Source organism: Cygnus olor, chromosome 7, assembly GCF_009769625.2.
Source record: "Cygnus olor isolate bCygOlo1 chromosome 7, bCygOlo1.pri.v2, whole genome shotgun sequence".
Classification (NCBI taxonomy): Eukaryota; Metazoa; Chordata; class Aves; order Anseriformes; family Anatidae; genus Cygnus; species Cygnus olor.
The window spans coordinates 536,199-557,459 of record NC_049175.1 but is presented as its reverse complement, the minus strand read 5'-3'; the positions used below and the strand labels follow the sequence as shown (position 1 = coordinate 557,459).

General features: G+C 44.2%; 1 protein-coding gene across 6 annotated transcripts in view; it reads left to right on the top strand.

Annotated features, from left to right (window-relative positions):
• The window catches only part of NDST2 (N-deacetylase and N-sulfotransferase 2), a 135,399-nt gene that overhangs the window by 97,299 nt on the left and 16,839 nt on the right, over positions 1 to 21,261 (top strand). For 3 of the 6 annotated variants that reach the window (XM_040564463.1, XM_040564464.1, XM_040564468.1), the window contains 3 exons: positions 13,191 to 14,589; positions 20,607 to 20,694; positions 21,013 to 21,167. In XM_040564463.1, the coding sequence (XP_040420397.1) occupies positions 13,597 to 14,589; positions 20,607 to 20,694; positions 21,013 to 21,167 (1,236 nt within the window). In that variant the 5' untranslated portion in view covers positions 13,191 to 13,596. Of the gene's footprint in view, positions 1 to 98; positions 430 to 2,747; positions 2,788 to 9,302; positions 9,546 to 13,190; positions 14,590 to 20,606; positions 20,695 to 21,012; positions 21,168 to 21,261 lie in introns of those variants that run through there. The other 3 variants (XM_040564466.1, XM_040564467.1, XM_040564465.1) reach the window with 3 other exon arrangements.

Here is a 21,261-nt window from a genome sequence, read left to right as displayed (position 1 = left end):
CCTCAGGGCAATAACAAACTCCCTGTAGAAGCCAGCAAGCCAGGCACAAGGGCTGGCAGAGAGCGAGCACACATTGTTCTCAGAATATGGCTGGTACTGGAGTCTTTCACTGTGAATTTGAAGCCATCTTTAATGCAAAATATTCCTCAAAGGGATTTTTGTTGCTTACCATTTCAAAAGCTGCTTTCAATCCAGTATGATGCCTTCTTCCAAACAAAAGGTTGTAAAGTTAGGTATTGTACAGCAAAGGATGCATAATGTTGCTTTTTCCTAGCCTCATCTATGAGCTGAGGTTATGCAGACACCCTCCTTTTTAGAACTGAAAAAGACCGAATGGAGAAGCTCACCTCTCTCTGCTTTAGCATGTTGTGGCTTTCAGCCTTTCTGTGATGCTTACTGGCCACTCCATATTGTGTGCTTCATTTCAGAGTAAGTAATCATTTTTATACTGAAAATTCAAGTGCAGAATATATTTGTGTGATGGGCAAATGTTTCTTAGGGAGGTGGCGGGTATGGGAGAGCACGTAACACAGACCTCCAGTGTCCCCCACTGGTGCCTATACAACTGCTCTGGTTTGGATTTCTATAAGGGGAGATTTTTGGATTTCTATAAGGAGACCAGTTAAAAAGTCTCCTCTGAGGTGGTAGGATACTCAGGAATAGGGTTTGTGGCATCGGTTCAGTCTGTGTGTGTTAAGTTGGTCGATTGGTATCAATCTGTTTAGGATCATGAAGGAAAGTGAACCTCTCTCTAAGAAGGTAGAGGACTTAAATATCTCTGCTTGTTTGTATTCCTAGCATTTGCAAAGTCCAAGGTGATTCTTCATATAAGCAATTTGACCTAAAATAAATTCACTGTCACCTCCCTTGCCAATAAATTAAATGCCATCGCCAGCAGTTTAACCTCTGAGGTGGCCCTTGTTGAATGAGTGCAGGTCCTGTTTGACGCAAACAGCAGCAATAAAGAAAGAAATGTATGAGAGCTTGGTAAATAGAGTGGAGGGGAAAAGAATTTGCACCCTTTTCATGGACCAACCTCTATGTTGCAAACAAGCAAAGCAAAGTTACAGTCGTTCTTCTAATTGAGAACTGCAAGAGGATTTTTCACTTTCTGTCTCAAATCTCATTATCCGGAGTGTTTAGAATAGATCAGTGAGTGGTGGCAATCCCACCTTTATCGCTGCTTTGACGTTTAGGTTTTACATGGGTAGCATTGGGATAACAATTCATTCTGATACGTTCAAGAAGTGCTCTTGAGGCACTGCTGCTCATAGTCTTCCTGCGTAACTTGATTCTCATTTTATAGATGAGGTTCGGGCGATGTGTAACCACATCAAATTAAAAGTGGAATAGTGAACTGAACTCAGGCTTACTCTCAAATTCCCTAGCTTTTTATCTTTAAGATGATATCTAGCTGCCTCCTAGAAGGAAGGTAAAGAAGAGTTCTCACTGTCTCAAAAATGGTCTTTGAACCCATTTCCGATGCTTGTGGACCAACATGCAAAGGGGAAGTTGAAGATTGTAATATCCCACCCTGTTGTCTCCTATGCTAATGCTCCCCTTCCCTCCACCCCTTCTGTAGCTGTTCAAGGAGAGAAAGAAGCCCAAAATGGCCCTGAAATTTCCCTGGCAGTTCCCAGTGTTGGTCTCCTGACCGTGAAGCCCCCAATTCTGTCTCAGTTGTAGAGTCTTCCTCCCTGAATGTCCTGGAAAGTCTGCATCTGGACAAGAGGACAAAATCGGGTCTTCAGTGTATGTGTGAGGGAATGAGTTCAAAAACAGTCCGCCTGTGTTAGCTCTGGGAGGAGCTGAATGGTAGCAGCATATGGCACGACAGCCTCACCCCCATGTCCCTGGGCACTGCCTGGATGGAGTTTGCTGCTGCCAGAGGGCTGCCCTGCTGAGCAGAGGGAAACCAGAGGGTGAAATCGAGCGCTGGGTTTCCTGGAGCTGGGATGACCAACACATTTGTCCAACTGGCAGCCCCGTGTGGCCAAGGAGGAGGATGTGTGCATCTGCTCTCCTGACCAGGGGATGCTGCTGGATTTGCACCACCTCCTAGCAGAGAGGGGTGTCAGGCAGTGGCACCCGTGCCTGGCAGGCCATAATGAGCAAAGGGAGTCTAGGTTGCTTCCAGAGGCAGGCTGCTGCCTCCTGATGCTGTCTGGTCATAGCAGGTAAGATGGTTGGGATGGTGCAGGCAGGCAATGCGGGCAAAAATCAGCATAAAAGCACCAGGGCAAGATTCTTGCTACAGGTATCAAGGTGTCAGCAGGTCCTTTGAATGAGCTTTCCATTAACGCTTCCAATTGCAGATGTTCTGTGAGCCACTTAGCGCTTCACGGGAGGATGAGAACAAAGTTAAAGCTTTCAGTCTATTGCCGCAACACTAGCCCAGATCCGTAATGCAGGCTGGATTTTGCGATTCAGGTAGAGGCTTCGTTTCTTTGTTGTGTACAAAAACAGAGCACATCTTCCAAAAGCTGTAATTCTTACATTCCAGCTACCAAACTAATTACGTGAGAATTAAGTAGACCAAATAATTAGAGCTAAAATTAATTTGTGTATTTAACTTTAAATTTAATGTCTAAAATTTTAAAAGATGTTTATCATGGTGTATTTTTTAGTAACACAATTATAGCTCTTCAAAGTTGCTCTAGCTAAAAATTATTTAATTACTGTTTTGGCTACAATGAAGAAGATAAAATTCAGTTTGGACATCCCAGGCTACCTTTCCTCTCCCTTTTGCAGCAATGTAGAGTAAAAAAAGAAGTAACAATCTTTTCTGTAAGTACAGTGTTAATCTTATTTGGGGCTCCTAAAAAGCATGAATTATTTAGTTACAGTGTCGCTACAAAGTCAAGTTTGAATACTTGAATGCTCTAAATGTGATTGTTTCTCTCCCATCACAACTGTGTGTAAGATTTAGTGTTAAGTGATCTGAAAACTTTGAAGTATTATCTCGCTGGGATCAGTTAGCGCAAATGTACTTGAGACTTTAACAGAAATGAGCATTTTCAGGGCATTTCAGCATTTATAATATTTTATTGTGGGTGGTGTTTAGTTTAAATGATCTACACTGCCAGCTAGCGCACCTTGCTAATACTGCTTTTGTCCGATTATGGGCAATGATCTCACCTGAAAGAGCAGAAAGTGCTGTAAGAACATAGTTGGGGCAACTTTCCTGCCTTTGCAGTCTTCAACTTCTTCTCCCCAGTGCTTTTCTCTGGACAAAAGAAGCAGATGAATGCAGTTAGTACTGCAAGCATACTCGATTTTCACAACCAAACCAGCAGTGGCTTTAGTCAGGATATAGATGAAATAATGTGTCCGGGTTGTTTCAAGACATGCTGAACTTCACCCTTGTAGACTGGATGAGCCCTCCTCCAGGACCATTAAATCCATAAGCTGAAAGCATGGTAGTGTATTTCTGCTGGAAATTCATCTTTGAAGATGTTAATCTTTTAGTCTGCTTCCTTTGGCTATTCAACAACCCATTTTTTTTAAAGTTAGGCCAGCTAGACCTAACGTCTGAGTCAAATTTTGTCTTTAGCTGCTATGTGTCTGTCTCCTTAAACAATGTGAGCTGTCATTTTCTCCTACTCCCCTCTGACTCCCCGTGCACTCCTCCCTTTATCTCTTCCTCCTACTCTCAGCTTTGCATTTTGTTTCATGCTGCCTCCTATTCCTGGAACAGCTTCCCAGTCTGTGCTGCCAAATCCTCCCTCCCTCTCTCTGCTCTTGCGAACCTGTTTCTTACAGCAATCATTTCTAAGTTGTTTACCTGACTAATTGTCTCTCTCTGTGCTTTCTATCCTGTATTTGTTGTTCTGGATCATGTTTTTTATGTGAGAGATGACATATTGCAGGATAAGGAGTATATTTGCCACTGTTTTGTGGTGTATTGTTTACATTAGCTCTTTATACAATGATAACTAATAAATTCTCCTTACTATTTGAGTGCAGATTTTTTCACTAAGCTGTAGTTCACTCTTAGCTGTGTGCTATTAAAGAACAGCCCTGTTTTATCTTAAGGTAATTGCTAGACTGTGAAAATGAGTGTCTGTATTACAGCATGTGCCATCAGCTAGCTGGTCTGTATAGGCAAAGTTCAGCTGTTTACCAACGTGCATGAAATGGTGGTAGAAAACAAAGGGCTATGGGCAAATCTGATGCTCAGTACTAGTACTGTCATTGCATGGCTTTGCTGCTGGGGGTAATTGTAGTGCCGTGACTGCTGTTCTCCCAACATGGACAAGCTCTTACAGGCATGCATGGAGATAGGCTGGATGTCTTCTATCAGGCTGCACTAAAAGAAGTGGGTTCTCTTTACTGAATGCCTCACCATACCAGCAGAAGAGAACTTTTACCTTTCTACCTGCAGAGAGTTTTGTTTTTCTGGCAATTCTGTTCTTTCTTTTTCCAACTGAGTGCAAGGCAATCTGATTATCAATTTAAAAAATAAAAATGAAAAGTTGTTGGGATTATCTGTTTTCAATTTACTTTTCTGAACCAAGTTGAATATTTATTAAAAAAGAAAAGCAAAACACCTGAAAATATTATTATAGCTTTAGACCAAGTTTCATAATAGTGTTCTGAATGCTCATTTTCTGAAGTCCCACTTCTGTTAATATCTGACTTAAGATTTTACTGCTATGTGTGAAACAGTAATATTCTCATATTTAAATTTACTCTATAGGTACTTACTGGAGCTTGCAAAGTGGCATACAAGACTAACCCAATTAATTTTTACATGAGGGTTAAGCATATGTTTTTATATTATCAGTATGATCAGAATCAAAAATTGGATTTTAAGTCTAAATTTCATTCATGAAAAAATAATTTCAAGACAAAAATAGTCTTCTTGTTAATGAAAAACGAATCAGATTTTCAGTAGCTTAATAAATTTTATTGGGAATTTTACTACATGCATGTTTTGGAAAAATGGCTCCCACCTAGCTGACTTAGTCTCTGCAACCAATATCTGGGCACCTAATAGTTTTCAGTACCCAGACCCTTTTGTCTTCAGCTGCAGTTCCTAATTGAGATGTGCATCTTGCTTAAAATTCTTGAGCTTTCTTGACAAAACTTCAGTTTATCAAAGGGTTGATTTGATTGCAGATATGGCAGCTTTTGTTTCTGAGTTTGTCAGTACTGTTAATTAGGATGTGAATGAGGCCTCTGGTCTTAGTCTGCATGAAGGAGTATTCTAAAGATGCAACTTTAGAGCAGAAAAACATTCTATCCGTAATCAGGTGACTAATTAAAAATGTAAGCATTCAGCACCCTCTTTAGCAATTAAGTCTATAAAATGGGAGGATGGTAAAGAACTAGTGGCATGTAATTACTCTAACACTTTTAAATGAATTAATACATTTGAGGTGTATTTAATCTGAAACCATCAATTTTGTTCGTATTGATCATCTAAAAAGCAAGGCGTCTGCAAAGAGGAGCAGAAGGTGGGGTTTTGAAATTGTTGTTTAAGCACGGTAGTAAACATGGAGTAGTGCAAACTGTGGTGTGGAAGTAGGTGTGCATTGCCTGTGGTGCTCTGATTGTGTAACAGTTACAAACACAAACGGTTTGAGAGAAAATTAACTAATTCCACCCACATTAAGACAGGGAAGTCTACCAATAGCCACAACTCCTATCAGCCTGTTTCTCTAGTAAGACTCTCTCCTGCTGCTTCATGCATTGCAAACTAAGTGTGAGAAGCTTTGGGAAACAGGTGTGTGACCTGGCATGTACGCTGGCTGCGTTTTCCTGCAAGGTTTGGAGATCAGCCTTGAGCCATGGGTGATTCTGAGGAAAAGCTTGTGCACATCCCAGTTGCCAGGCCGTGTGGTGCTGGTGGGAGGCTGGAGATGGCCTGAGGTGACTGCCGGGGAGCAGCAAGCACTGGCTGCTCCGCCAGGGAGGAGGAGATGGGAGCCAGGCAGGCAGGATGAGAAGCTGGCATGGGCAGCATCCTCAGCAGTGACGGTGCAGCCCTGCAGCATGCAAACAAAACAACTGAAGGCAGTTGGTGACAGCCACCAGGTTCATCCTAGAGTCCAGTGATCACCAAATGAGTCCACAGTCACCAGGTAGGTCCAACTTCAGGTCGGCAAGGCAGAACGCACATGTAATATAGTTCATGTCAGGGCCTGAACTTGGGTACAGCTCACAGGTCAGCCGGTGGAGGCTGGTCAGGTCACTCAGAGACTGCTGCTGTGTGCAGGACCCCAGCAGTCTTCCTTGCAGAGTTCCCCCTCAAGATCCATTTCTGCCATAACCCTTGTGAAAAAAACAGATTATCATTTTCAATGCACAGGCTGCCATAAAGGTTTAGCAAGGACAGTAGAGCACTTTGCATCTGTTCCTGTTCTTTGGAGACCCAGGCTTCCAAACCACTGTCGTAGCCAGTCAGTGTAATCTCCATAGGTCTCAAGTCCTCCTCCCTTTCTCCCTTTTCTACCTGTTCCACTCTCCTTCCCTTTGCTTATTTACTCATTTTGCCTTTCCTAAGCCAGATTTATAGCTTTCTTTTATTGCCTTTTCTGCCTTTTTTCTGAAAGTGAGTATGCACTGTGTTAAAAGCTGTCTTGGAATAGCCAAGAAAAAAAAAAAAATTGTTTTCTGAGTCTGGAAAACTTACTTATTTCAATCTCACCAAGCTAATAGTGAACCGAATATTTGAAACTACAAATTCTGGGAGATGTGCTTCTAGCTTTACATGGGATGGAAGTCTCTTGAATAAAAGATCTCAGCTGAAAGAAGGCAGGGAGGGAGCTACTGTACACAGGCAGGGAACATGTCCTGTTTAGAAGTCCACCAAATACTGTCCATGTTCAAATATATGAGAACAGGTAAGTAAAAGAGCCTTTTCTAAGGCTTTATACTTTGGTAGAGCGTACTTTTACAGCATGTTTCTGGTCTTAATTTGGACAAGCTTTCAGCATAAAGGTACTAAAACTGTTGTAGTTGGTTCCTGCTGTCATATGTTCCTAGATAAAATAGATTAGAAGAGAAGATGAGTTCCTATGTGTTACCTGAAGCGATTGAATATAGATTAGTCTCTTGCTAATTGAGGCAAAATTTTTAATGTATAGCTCAAAGGAAGAACGGATAGGCTGCTTTCATAGCTATTGTAGATTAACTTTAGGAATGTACATTCTGTATTTCTCTGAGACACGTTAACTTTAAGTTGTCCTCTTTTTGCCACACTTGGACTGTTTCCCCACTGGATTGAATTACTTAGGAGAAGACATCAGAGAAAACATTTTGCTCTCTGCAGCAGGATCATTTATCTGCGTTGTGATAAGCAGGGTGCACGAGGGAATGGAAATTAGATCCGTGTCCATATCTAATGCAGAAGGAACTGCATTTATTTCCTGTTCTCACAGTTGCATTGAAGATGTTCTGCCATGATAGAGCAAACTGGTTGACATAAGAGGAGGCTGAAGATGGTCCCACCATTTGGGGTTGCTGAGATACTCACTTGTCATCTGGGTGGGACTGGAGTGCCCCTTGTGTGGCAGGCACTGAACCTGCGCTCGCTCTAGTTCTCCATCCCACAGCAGGCATCTTGTGTCATTACTTGCTTTGGGAAAAGCCCTAGGGTCGGAGTGTGTGTAGATGCAGGTGTCAGAAGAGGCACGGAACAGAAGAAAAGGTAAGTCCAGGTCAAAACTGTGAAGTGTTTGTGGTGGGTTGATGGCTGGGTATTAGAGCTTCAGTAGCACGTGAAAGAAAGAACTGGGGGTGCCCCTTCAGGCATCTCTGAGAAAAGTGCCTCCTTTGTCTCATAGGAGCAGGTGCGTTAGAGAAGCAGACCAGTTACATCCCCTCAGCTCATGGAAAGCTCAGCCTGCTGTGGGTTCTTCCACTACCAGAACACTTACGTAGCTGCATATTATTTGTGTTAAGTAGGTAGTATCAGCAACTGTTGAAGGCTCAAGTTTTGTGTGGGTTTGGGGTTGGTTTGTTTGTTTTAATTTATTCAGGTCTGCAGTTTGTTGCTCTTGTAGAAGGTGTGAAGTTGCACACCTCTATGGAGATAATTAAAAAAAAAAAAAAAAAGTAATTACTACTTCATTGCACAGGTCTTTTCCTCATATCAGTCTGATGGGTATCAAGCCGGCTGGCCAGCTGGCAGCTTTCCTGTTTACCACAGGTCTGTACCAGGAGAGGCCTGTCCCTGCATGGGGACTTGCCTAAGCAGAGCAGAGCGTTGCCTCAAGGCTCCAAGTGGATCTGTCGGAGCAGTGTAGGCACCATTAGTGTTTCTCACCTCTTTGATCTGAGTTTGGTACTCTTCGGGCAGTCTCTCACCACAGGGTTTCACTGGCAGTGAATGCCAGCTGAAGCACACGCCCAGAGCCCAGATATGAGCTTGGCTGGCAATTACATTGCAACGTGGCTGTAACTTCCACAGTATATTTTTTTAATCCAGTATATGGAATACAACCATCACTCTTCCTTCTGAGGGCTTGCAGCATGGCTCACGGTGCTCTGCTGATGTCACCAGATACTTCGCATTCACAGGAGAGTGGGGCTGTACCTGCAGGCCTGGCATATGGCTATCACTGCAGACAAGGGAGAGGTTGGAGTGTCTCACAGGGAAGCAGGCAAGTGAGGAACTTTGTGTCATGATTACACCATTGAAATGGAACGGGATGGAAAATCAATCAGATTCCTCCTCTGATTACTGTGTAACTCAATTACTGCAGTCCCTCTGGGGTCCAAAGCAACAACTGTCTCACAGGAAGCATAGAAGAAAGACCTCTGAATTAGAGCAGTTGTGGACAAGAACAAGGTCCTGCCACTGTGCATTACAGAAAAGTTGGGTTATATTATAAGTAATAAAAGAGCTGGGGAAGTGTACTCATGATGCTGGGTCTTAGGGTGGTAAGACATTCTGGGGCTCAGCTAGGAGGGAGCTTGTATGACAGAAGTTCTTAATAAATGTGTCATATGACATCCACTATCTCCTGTGTGCCTTGTCATGAGCGTACCAGCAGCCCCGAATATATTCTGCTCATTGGTTCTGAATGAGTACTGACTGGGCTTGAGCATTTTTACTATTCTCACGATAATTTCAAGGCATTGGAAATATCTGGAGATCAGACACTGAAACCACACAATTCTGATTATTATCTTACCTTCATATCACATCAGTTGCCAAGTGGTTTAGCAGCTGATAATTCACAAAATGGTTAGTGTTTCACATTAACATTGTATATCACTAGGAAACAGAGCATCTAAGTTTTATAAAGCGTTTGTTTGAATGCTGGTGGTTTGTGAGATAGCCGACAAAGGAATTGATGCTCTCAGATCTAGTGCTACTTTCCTGGTAGGACGGGAGCCCATTGAGCCTGCATCCTTACACCAACGAAATACTTCCTCCTCGCTATGCGTTCTGACTGCCTTCTCCTGCTGTTTGCACTCGGGCAGTCCTGGCGAGCTTGCAGTAAAGGCGTTTGGAGAGGACCTTAATTTATCTGTAAACTTGAAGGTTTTGTGGTGTTGGATTCCAAGGAGTGTGATCTCAAAAGAGGAGCCAGGTATTTTTGTTTCCTTTAGGAGGGATTATTTTTCAGTGTGATGGTTTTTTTTTGTTTGTTTGTTTGTTTTGTGTTGTTTCCAGTATAGATTTTTCAGGGCTTTGTATTTTGTTTATGGGTGGTTTCTGACGTCTCTTAACTTTTAATATAAATTTTGCTTGGTGTTTTTGTTTTGTTACTTTTTTTTCTTTGAACCTAAACGAGCTCATGCGGTCCCCAAAGAGCTTAATGCATACTGTGCCAGCTGGCATGCCCTCTGGCTGTGAAGCCTTGTTAAAGAGATCAGAGCTGACAGATTTTTGAGCAGCAATCTGATACAGGCCTTTTTTTTTATTTGTTTTTTTGAGCTTACCCATGTAACAAATGGGGACTTGTTTGGGAGCTTCGCTAGAGGCTTGAATGGAGTCATTGTTATCAAAACACTGCCGTGATTCAGAAGTGCTCAGCAAAAGGGCTTCCTCTCCCTCTTGCCCCTCAGCTGGGCACTGCAGGTGTAGCAGCCTAGCTTAAACTCTACTTTCATCCTTATTCTACAGAATAATCTGGTTGTCTTGTGTTTTTCATCTTTGAACTGATAACCAGGAATCTGAAGCTTCAGCTCTTTGTACAACAGAGACTCAGTTCAATGCTAAAAATGAAGCTGGAGAGGTGAGCGAGTGTAACCAGAGAAGAGAAGTGGTTTCCAGATTGAGACTGTGAGGGTAGCATCATAGAAGTACTATAGGACTTTGCCAGGCTTTCATGCAGATCGGTATGCTTTTCATGCAGATCGGTACAGTTTTCTTACTGTTACAGTGGTGTTTAGATTAGAAATTCCACCCAGGAAGCACTTGCTTGGAAATTGCAGGCAACACATCGGCTCCTGAGCTTTTAAGTCCCTCTTTACATTATTTTCTCCTGTAAAAACAACTTCTTGTGTAATACATGTGAAGATCGTGAATCTATCTGGGAATCCAAAGTAGTCTAATTATTCTATTTCATATAATGGGATTAAAAACAAAAAAGATGTGAGCTATTTGGAAAGACATTGACTTACAGCTCTCAGTGTTCTCAGTCAAAATTGAGTACGTAGGAATCTGAGTGGAGTGTTTTCTAAGAATTTATTGCACAGCAGTAGAATGAAGACTGCTTCTTATAGCAAGTGATGTGCCTGGAGCTGTGTGTATGGGGTGTCTTGTACAGAACTCACCTCATAAAAAGATAGAGCATTTATTATGTGTTTCTATCTAACCTGCATCTGCCCTGCCAAATTCTGCCTCTACTCGCTCCTGCCTCTGCAGTGAGAATATGACTTTGGAGCTCTGGTGGTAACATTGGCGCCTTCTGCACAGTCAGTGGGGCGGGAAAAACTCATGGTGGAGGTTCAAAGGTTATTCCCCTGCCTGCTTTTGAAAGGTGGCACTTGTTTTTGGATACCAGGCTGGCACACTGGCAGTCCACATTGACTTGAACTGGAATTATGAGCCATGTCCTGCACTCAGTGTAGAGCATTGTGCATTCAAAATCAGTTATCAATTCAGTAACCCAAAAAAAAGGAAAAATCAATTTGAATTCTGTTGTTTTACTTTCCCCCTTAGTAACTACTTCCTCTCTCTCTTTCCTTTTTCCAGTAAAAGGTTAACAGTATGTAGAGAAAAAAATGAAAGATGGTCAGTTGGTTGGGTTGAAGAAATCACAGCTTATTGTTGCTTGCCGAGCTGGACTTCCAAAGCCAGCTCTGTCATTGGAGATGGCCATTTGGGGATGCAGACTCGATCCATTTGGAATCTGGGAAACAGATTTTTTTTAACCTTTATTCATTTGCTGCCTTGCAGTGTGACCTTCAATAAGATTTGCTGTGTCTCAAGTTCTCCAATGGCACATAGCATGTAATATATTTTATATTTACAGACTGTGGCTTTTCTGAAGCCCTAATCAGGGCTAAGGTTTTGTTATGTGCTAAACAAGCCAGTACCTGCTCTTCTGAGCTTGCAGAGTAGAAGTTGTTGTAGATAACACTTGGTGATCAGTATAAGGCTTGTATAAAGAGTACTCTGACTACTTGCCACCCCTGTCACAAAGTTAGCAATATTATATCATTTCATATAAAATGTGCTTGTTTCTTTTTCTCTGCTTCAAGCTGTACCAAAGGTTTGGAAAAGAGTCAGTTGGGAATCTTTAGAGTGGGACTTCTGGCCTCATCTGTGAACTGATCTTTTCCCTGAGTCAGAAGGATTTCTTTCTGTTTAGTGATACACATTACAAAATAAGCATCTATCTCACAAGTGGTTTCTTTTCTGTTGGAGCTAGTTGTTAAAACCCTCACAACATAAAAAACCTTCTGTCTGTCTGAAGCTCATGGAAGAGCTGGTCTTTTCATATTATTTGTTTGTCAGAATGATAGTAATAAAAAGGCTCAAAAACGGGAGGAATGGAGAAGAGGTGGTGAACTGTTTTGGTAGTACTTGTTGTTGCCCTTGTGCCTCCTGGTGCTGTAAGCTATGCCAGTTGAGGAGGTGGCTAGAAGGACCGAATGTGGTGGAGCACGTCTGCAGGAGTGTGGGTGTGCGACTAAGAGAGATTTGAGAGAAGTTTTAAAGTGCTACGGAGGGCTCACTGTCGGCACAGCTGGCTTGGTGAGCAGGGCCTGGTATACAGGGTGTTCTTGCGCTGGCCTCAGACCTGCCTGTGCCGGGAGGGGCAGCAGGTGCTCACCAAAAATAGGCCTGGGTCCCGAGTAATGCACACCTGGGTGTTACTGCTGTAGGTAGTAGAAACTTACACAGTGATTTTAATTTATTTTCAAGCCAAGGGGCAATCTAGTCACTTTCCCTCATGTTTATGTTTTAGATGGGTTGGTGTTTGTTGGCTTTGTTGAACATTTTATTGTGGAAACATAAAAACACATGGTGAAATAGTCTGCTGTCATAAACACAAGGCAGGAGGTGAGAGAGCTTTGTAACACAAAGCTTTCACGTGAGTGGCGGGTGAGAAGGCGAGGAAGGTTTCAGGAGGTGTTCCTTCTCCACCTGCCGCTGGGTCAGCTGGCAGTGGCGAGCCATGCAGTGTCCGGCAGCCCGTGCCCCTGGCTCCAGTGGTGCCTGAGGGACGATGCATCCCCGGAGCAGTGTTTCAAGAGCCCTGGTACAACATGAGTTCCCGGGAGAAGTGAGGCAGTCTCATAGAGCATGTGGGAACCACAGAAATCGGGAGCTGTAGGGCAGGAATGCTGGTAGGAATTTGAAGCATCCTGCTGGGTTCAGGACATCCATATCCTGGGGGCCTAGGGAACCACACATCATTGCTAGAACAGGACAAGACAGACAGTGTGAGGCTCTCCCCTCCTCTGTTAATTTTGAAATCTAGGCTAGAATAAAAGGGGTTCATATCATGTGCTCAGTGGCATAAAGAGGAGTCAGGGAAGGCTAGATACCCTGGCTCTGTTTGCTGTGGTGTGTGAGAACCTCACCCAAGGAGAGTGCTGAGTCCCCGTGCCTCTTGCAGAGGCTCTGATGGTTGTTCTGCAGCTCTGCCAAGCTCCTGTACAAAGGTGTGCGTCACTTCCCAGGGAACAGGTCTGCACCTACTGATCTTGCCATTTCATTTCAAGCACATTAAATACCATGAATCCATACTGAGAATTGACTTTTTCTTTTTGAATTGCAGGATGTAAAGAGAAAGTGCCATCATGTGAATGCAAAACCGCTAAATGAGAAACGGGACACCTGGGAAGGCTGAGCTGAAAGTGCTTGTGCACAGAATGACAGACTGATCTGCTGTTGGAGACAAGAGTCAGGAAACCTCCCTCCTCCAAAAGACTTTCGTGAGTGAGAGGAGAAGAACAGGAGGAAGCACACAAAAGAGCGATGGGAATTGAGGGCCATGGTTACTTGAGATAAATGGCAGATCCCTGGGAGTCTAGCCTGGTAGCTGTTTGCTTTAGCTTTGTCTCTCTCTGCAGCTGCTCTTTCTTTTTTGCAAGCTGCTGCTGGGTACTGCCACGGCAGCACTGTAGATTGCAAGAGCGACTTGAGTGCAGGGTGTGAGGAGGGGGTGGGCAGCCCGCCTCACCATGATTCAGTTGTGGAAAGTAGTGCGGCACGTGCGACAGCTGGAGCTCCACAGATTGATCCTGCTGCTCATTGCCTTCAGCCTGATCTCCATGTGCATACTGGCTTACTACGTCACCAACAGTCCCAAAATCAAGGAGCCGCCACCCCTGCCCTTCAGTGACTGCAGCAACCAGCACCGCGTCCTGATCCCACCGCAGGCCAGCTGGAGGCTTACGAAATCTGTGGACACCTCCCGCACAGATCCTGTGGTGCTCGTCTTCGTGGAAAGCATTTACTCCCAGCTGGGGCAGGAAATAGTTGCCATCCTGGAATCTAGCCGGTTTAAATACAGGACAGAGATCGCCCCTGGCAAAGGGGATATGCCCACCCTGACAGACAAAGATAGGGGACGCTATGCTCTTATTATCTATGAGAATATCCTCAAATATGTGAATCTGGATGCTTGGAACCGAGAGCTGCTGGACAAATACTGTGTAGAGTATGGAGCGGGGATTATAGGCTTTTTCAAAGCCAACGAGAACAGCCTACTCAGTGCACAGCTCAAGGGTTTCCCCCTTTTCCTACATTCCAACCTGGGGCTGCGGGACTACCACATCAACCCCAGTGCTCCCCTGCTCTACGTCACCCGGGCTAATGAGGTGGAGCAGGGTCCCCTGCCCGGCGATGACTGGACCGTGTTCCAGTCAAACCACAGCACCTACGAGCCGGTGCTGTTGGCCAGCACCAAGTCCTCAGAGTCCATTGCTCACCTGGCCACCCACAAAGCATTGCATGCCACGGTGGTGCAGGACCTGGGTCTGCACGATGGGATCCAGCGGGTTCTCTTTGGCAATAACCTCAATTTCTGGCTGCACAAACTGATTTTCGTGGATGCCATTGCCTACTTGACTGGCAAGCGCCTGTGTCTCACACTTGATCGCTATCTCCTCGTCGACATTGATGATATATTTGTGGGAAAAGAGGGCACTCGCATGAAAGTGTCTGATGTAGAGGTAAAATCCCCAGAAAATCACAGGCCCCAGATAAAATGCCAATGTGTGTGGTATGCCAGGAATGTCAAGGTTGCATTTAATTTGAGTGAAAGAGTTGGTTGCTACAATTTTTATCATCTTAGACACAGAGAAGTAACCTGCAAAGATGCTGAGGCACAGTATGTGATACTCTTAACAAGTTTTTTTTCAGGTTTAAATGGAGCATTTTGCTTTGTAGGACCTGTAGCTGGCATCTCTGAATTTAGGAAGAGGATGCCTGTGATGGTCTGTCCTGTATCCTCTTTAACATATGGAATACACTTAGCTTGAAGCCTGTAAAGCCCATAAGGGAGTGGATGGCACCAGCCATGATGGCAAACAAGTCTGTGATAGCAGCTGCCTTAGCGTGTTTCCAGAACAACTTCAAAATGAAGCACACTGTATTCTTTCTACCAAGGGCACAGAACATTTGGGGCAAAGGTATAAACAAAATAATGTTTTGTATGTGTATCCCCTTTCTTGAACTGAACCTCATCCACAACATGTTCCCAAGAGCACTCACACCTCACTTGTACTTTTGTTGTTTTGTTTTGTTTTTTAAGTTCTTCTACATTTTTTTACATGTCCATGCAAGATGTATCTCTCAGCTCAACTTAATTTTTTCAGGTGTGATATACTAAGCTCTGGCTCTGATCCCAAGTTTAGCTTAGGGAAAAGGAAGCCCTTGTATTGTGTTTAGAGCTAGCATTATCTTTTCAATTCATTTGAAGCTGCATACCTGAAGCAACTCTAATTGCATACATTGATTATTTTACTTGCTCCATTCTTTAATAATCCTTTACAACCACCTTTGACCATAACTCTGTGTTCCCAAACAGGCAAGTATAGAAAAATGGAACAGTTTTATGTAATACTCCTTTAAAGAAAAATGCTAACATTTTCTTAATTTCACTACAGTGCCTCTGTGTTTTCAGATGTTAAAATGCTCTGAAAGCACATTTTCTGAAGGATCACAATCTTATCTTGCACCCTCTAGCCCAGACTTGCAGAGATTCCCACCTCTGTGGTGTTTGTGTGGGTTACAGACCAGTGTGAGAAAACAGGAGATAGTTGGCCACAGCTCTTTGGGACAAAGGCCATTCTAGTGATTTTAAAAACAAACCCAGACAAGATAATTCGAAAAAATGCTTTGTTTGGGTTTTAACAGAGTGAAACGGAGGAATAATCTGTGATCAGTAAGCAGAGAATCTCGGGTAAAGCAGATAAAGCCCAGATTTATCCATTTAAAAGAAGCTCTCCGATTGCAGAGCCACGAGAGGTTAATGAATTTTTAGTTTTTAAAAGCGAGAAATAACTACATGGATTTGTTGATAGTGTCTCGCTGTGGGGAGAGAAGGGAATATAATAGTGACAAAACAGCTGGCATTTTCTTTGGCCTTTTATATGAAAGCTGTGTTTCAGGGCTGCTATCTCAACACACAGCTCCTTAAAGCTTAGATTACAGTGGTCAGGGTAGCAGCGGTTAGAAGATTGGAGGTTGTGTGAAGGTATAAAATTGACTCTGCTATCCCAATGAGCCTGTTTGCCATATGCAGGTCCACATTCAAAGAGCTTCCCAGACAAATTGACTATTAAAAGAAAATGCTAAATATAATTTGATCAGATGCATGCCTGTGGTAGATGTCCTCAGTGAGAGGAGAGATGTTTTCATTTGTGATGCTTAAAGGAGGGCTGGTCAGCTTTTTATCTTTCAAAAGAAAAAAGGAATCATGTTTGCTTTTACTTTAAAGATGATAACCCCTTGAGTTCCTGTTTCTGCTGAAGGGCTGGAGCAAGAACTTGCACTCCTCAATTGAAGTGAAACAGTTGGAAGTTGCACAAGGAAAATATTTTTTCCTTGTAAAATTTACCAGGGATTGAGCTGCACGTAATTAACAACAACAACAAAAAAAAAATCCTGGAAAGTACCTTCTCTTATCAATTATTCCACATTCAGTCTCTTGTAAAATGATAATCCTCAGAATTTACCAAACCTCCATGGAACTGGCCAACAAAGACTTAGCCGTTTCTAATGGAAAAGGTTCTGGCTTTTATGATTATTCCTGGTCTGCTTTGGGTTCGAGGAAAGCAAACTAAGTAGATGATTTTTTGCCTCTCTGGTGGTAATCTCAGTAAGAGTGTAAATTAGTATCCCTGCCCACGGCAGGGGGGTTGGAACTAGATGATCTTTAAGGTCCCTTCCAACCCGAGCCCTTCTGTGGTTCTATGATAAGTGGTGAGCAATCATTCCCAGCAAATCTGAGAGCAAGTTCAGTGAAAGTTGAGGACAGTCATTTCACTGTGGGTTATAAAATGGTGAGGCTGGAAGAGAATCTAGTAAGGGTGGCAGTCAGCCAGCTCTTGCCTTTCTAAAGTGCATCTAATGATCTTACCTGAAATGGAATTACTCAGCAGTTTCTAACTGCTTTATTCTGGCATTGTAGGGGAGGTAAAAACACCAGCACCATGAATGCTTTCACCTTTGACAGCACTGTTTTGAGCTATGCCAGTGCTACTGCCAGGCAGTGAGAAAACTGCAGAAAAACTGAGAATCTTTTTTGAAATCTTCTGAGAATGTGCTGCTGTCCATAGGGGCAGTTCCTATGGAAAAGGTGTTTCTGCAACACGTTCCTAGTATGCTTTGCATGAGCAGTTGAGGAGGGGATGTCAAAGCACTTTGGTTTTTCCTTCCATTTTTTATCCTGTTCCTCTTCATTTATCCATGTACTGTTTTCCTAAACTCATGGTATCCTCTCTTCCCAGGATCTACCTTTCATCCTTGTTTCCCACCTTTCTTTTGCTGCTTTCTAGAGAGATCTGAGATAGGGGAGTTAATATTCAGGGTTGGTATGAAGCAGCTAAAATCACTGCAAACACTCTTGGAAGATAAAAATTTCATAGCTAAAAAAGCAGAGTTGCTTAAAGTTGAGCCCTATATTACTGATGCCAGCTGATAGACTCCGATAGGATATGACAAGTGGGAAGTCGGTCTGGCCTTTGGTGGCTGTGGCTTATGAGCTCTGGTGGCCAGCGCTTTTCTGGGAATCTTCTGGAGACCCCATCTTTTCCTTCTGGGGTGAGCCTTCCTCCATTTTTAGCAGGGAGCCGAGATAGGGAAGGGCTTGCTGGTGGACATGCATACCTCTTGGGAGGATTTTCGGAATGGAAGATAGAAAACAGAAATACTTGAAGGGGTTGGGAGGGTGATTTTCTAGGGTAAGAAACTTTCCTGTTTAGAGATGGAGGACAACTAAAATAATAGCTCTGTGTCCAGTACCAAATGCCTTAAATATGGACCTGAAGATCTGTTTGCATCTGGCTAGTTATTTTGTATCCTAATGCATAGCGTACTCCACGTTCCTTGATTGCCTTTCACTTAAGAATCTCAGGGCACATTATGGATACAAATGAAATGCCACTTGAGTCACTTGTAAGATATTATTAGTAGGATCATATTCATCCTTCCTTATAGAAGAGAAACAGAGCACAGAGGTGTCAGAAGAGAGAAGTGCCATCTTCCTAGCTCATTCCCACAACTGCCTTGTCTCACCATAATACACATGTTCCCATATGCTGGGGAACAGTGAATGCATCATTTTTTTTGAAGGAATTTCCAAAAATTTTGCTTGGCACCTTAGTCTCTTTTATCCCGTGTGGGGGAAAGACATTTATTTCAGACATGAGCTGTGCCACCCTGTGGCTGTGGCCGTGAGGAGGACTCAGCACCCACGCAGGGATGGCACACCACTAACAACACACCCGCCAGGAGGGCAGGACTCTGCAGGGCTCCGCAGGCTCTCCCTGGGTCCCTCCCTGGACACAAAGGATTGCTGCCTGCCAGAGCACAGCTTTTTGGGATTTATCGTCAGATGTGTCGTCATGGTAACCCCAGACAGGCTTTAAATCTCCCTCTGTGCAGAGGAATGCTAAGCTTCTTAGCTGCTGTCTTTCCTCCCTCCACCTTCCTGCCTGAGCTTGAGGAACGGGATGTGCCTTTCAGGGCAGCAGAGAGAAGGGGAAGCCCTGGGACAGCTCTGGGGGCAATACAAGAAAGTGGCACTTTCCTGCCTAAGGTACTGGGCGATGTGTTCAAAGTGCTGGTCCCACGTCGGGAGTGGTATCGTCACCCAGCTGGGCAGGCAGGTGTTGCTCTGTAGAGAAATGCACAGCTCTTAGCCTGTGCTCCCTGTTCTAGGATGAGTCGCCATGCCTTACAGGAGGGGAACTCGGCTTTCCATTGCTTATTTTGGATCTTGTGCAGCAAGGAATGCTTCAGTCAGGAGTGCTGCTGGCGTGCCACCTTTTAAAGCCCCATATGCACATGTGATGGGTTCTGGAGATGTCATGTGCCATCCATCCCTCAAAATACCACTCTAGGGTGGGAACTGGGATAAGGATGTGGTAGGCATGTGTTCATGTAGGAGCGGGGATCTTTGTCACAAGTTTGTCCCAGGCTGCATTTGGTGATGCCGATGTGTTTGTGTGGAGAGGTGGAACAAGCAATTAAGTACTTCTAGGGAAAAGCGTGAAAGCTTGGTTACTTCAGACCCTCAGAGAGCATTGAGAGTGTCTGCAGCACTGTAGAAATAAACTGTCTGCTCTTCCCACCTTGCCAGGTGTGAGAGGGCTGGGTCACGGGCTGCCTGCCTTGGGATAAAAGCACTCCACGTAGTTCACCACGCACCTTTCTCTGAGATGCACATGTAGTAGATGGGCTGTTGAAGTAAATTACAATGCCATCATTTTTAATTTAATGTGATGGTCAGTGCTTGGTCAACACTATTTTGAAACATTAGTGACAACAGTGATTCATTCAGGATACCCTTCATAGGTCGGTGTCGAGGCTGGTCCCCAAAGCCTCCATGCCTAGTGAGCAGTGTGTCTAAACAACGCCTACGGAGCATGAGTCATGTGAAGGCAGCTCTGCTGTGCTCCTTTCTGCCCCGTAAGGCAGGGGAGGGGCAGCTCTGAAGGAAGATCTGCCCATCTCTGTGCAGTCTGTATGCTTTCTGCAGTATTGTGTGCCAAGTTGTTTGTATGTTTGCATTTAGCCCAAGTCTGCTGTTGAGAGGTCATCACCTTGGTGCAGCCACTGCTTTTCTAGAAAAGCTATTAAAATGTAAGTAACTGTCTGGGACAGGACCATCTCTGTCACCTGCCAACAAGCTCTCCTGCCAGATCCATGTTTGATTAAGAACTGCTCCCATAGGGAGCTCCATCAGTGACAGTTTCCCCAAAGCACACAGGTAGTAGCAGAGCATGCATTTCAGGGCCGCACTTTTTTACTCTTTTATAACAGGAGAAATTTGGCTGGAATTAGTTTGTGTCTTCCTTGCACACTGAGCTGCTTTTTTTCTGTCAAGTCTGTCTGCTGTCTTACTCTGTGTGCTGGACCTTGTGGTTGGGGCACAGGGCTCCTTCCCTTTGGCTGTAACAATTACCTCAGACATTTAAAGCAGACAGAAGTGAGCAAGAGAGAACCTGCAGGAGATGACATGACTGTGAATGTCAGCTCCCCCAAGGCTTTCTGTCCAGAATCCAGGAAACTTTACTGCTGTAAAAGGATTTTGGCTCTTTCAAGGGACACAGAGCCAGGGATACCTCTCTGACATGGGTTCAATAGCAAGGTCCCAGCCCACAAGGGAGAGGGAGGGAGTGATGAGGTTGAGCCTCGGAAGATTGCCTGTTCCATGGAGGTGAGATTTTTGTCCCTTTGCCTTAGCACAGACACTCTGGGTCCTTTACAGTGAGGTGGAGAGCATGAGTGGGGGATGTATGTGACTGTGGTTTTAAAGTGGCAGCGTTCAGTAGGGCAAGGTGGTACCTCACGTAGAGGCTCTGTATGTGGAACCCTTGGTTACCCTGCTCCAACCCACAGGTCACAGTGCCTTAGCCCCATCCCCTGTGATACTTCAGGCTGAACTGGGCACCAGCAGAGCTCAGAGGAATGTTACAGAACAACTGAGTATGATCATTTCTTTTTCCTTTAATTCAAACAGGCTTTACTGAGCACCCAGAATAAGCTGAGAACTTTAGTCCCAAATTTCACCTTCAACCTGGGCTTCTCAGGGAAATTCTACCACACAGGTAAGCAAGCTCCTGGCATCTCTTTGTCCCCCACACCTCTTTACAGCCCACATGTTTGCAGTTGCTGCATGGTGCTATGGCAATGTATGGGGCACATTCCCATGTGACTCTCTAGTGGCTTTTGACAGATTTGATGCATCTCTTCTAGCACTTGCAGTTTTTGGCAGCTCCCTGCCTTGCTCCTGGTGTGTGCATAACACATTAAATCTTGATTCTCTGTTGGGAAGACTCAGCATTGCAGGGGATTAGCTGCTGCTTAGAAACATGGAGCCCCTCTTCTGCTTTGTGTTTTTACACTTCCTTTTCTGCTCTCTGTAGGTACAGATGAGGAAGATGAAGGGGATGACATGCTGCTCAAGCACAGGAAGGATTTCTGGTGGTTCCCTCACATGTGGAGTCACATGCAGCCTCATCTTTTCCACAACGTCACTGTGCTGGCTGAGCAGATGAAGCTCAACAAACAGTTTGCTGTGGTAGGGGGCATCGTAGTTTTTCTCCTTTATAGTACTAATCCTAAAGTATTCTTCCCATAGAATAGCTGCTCAGACCCTGCTGAACACGAATACT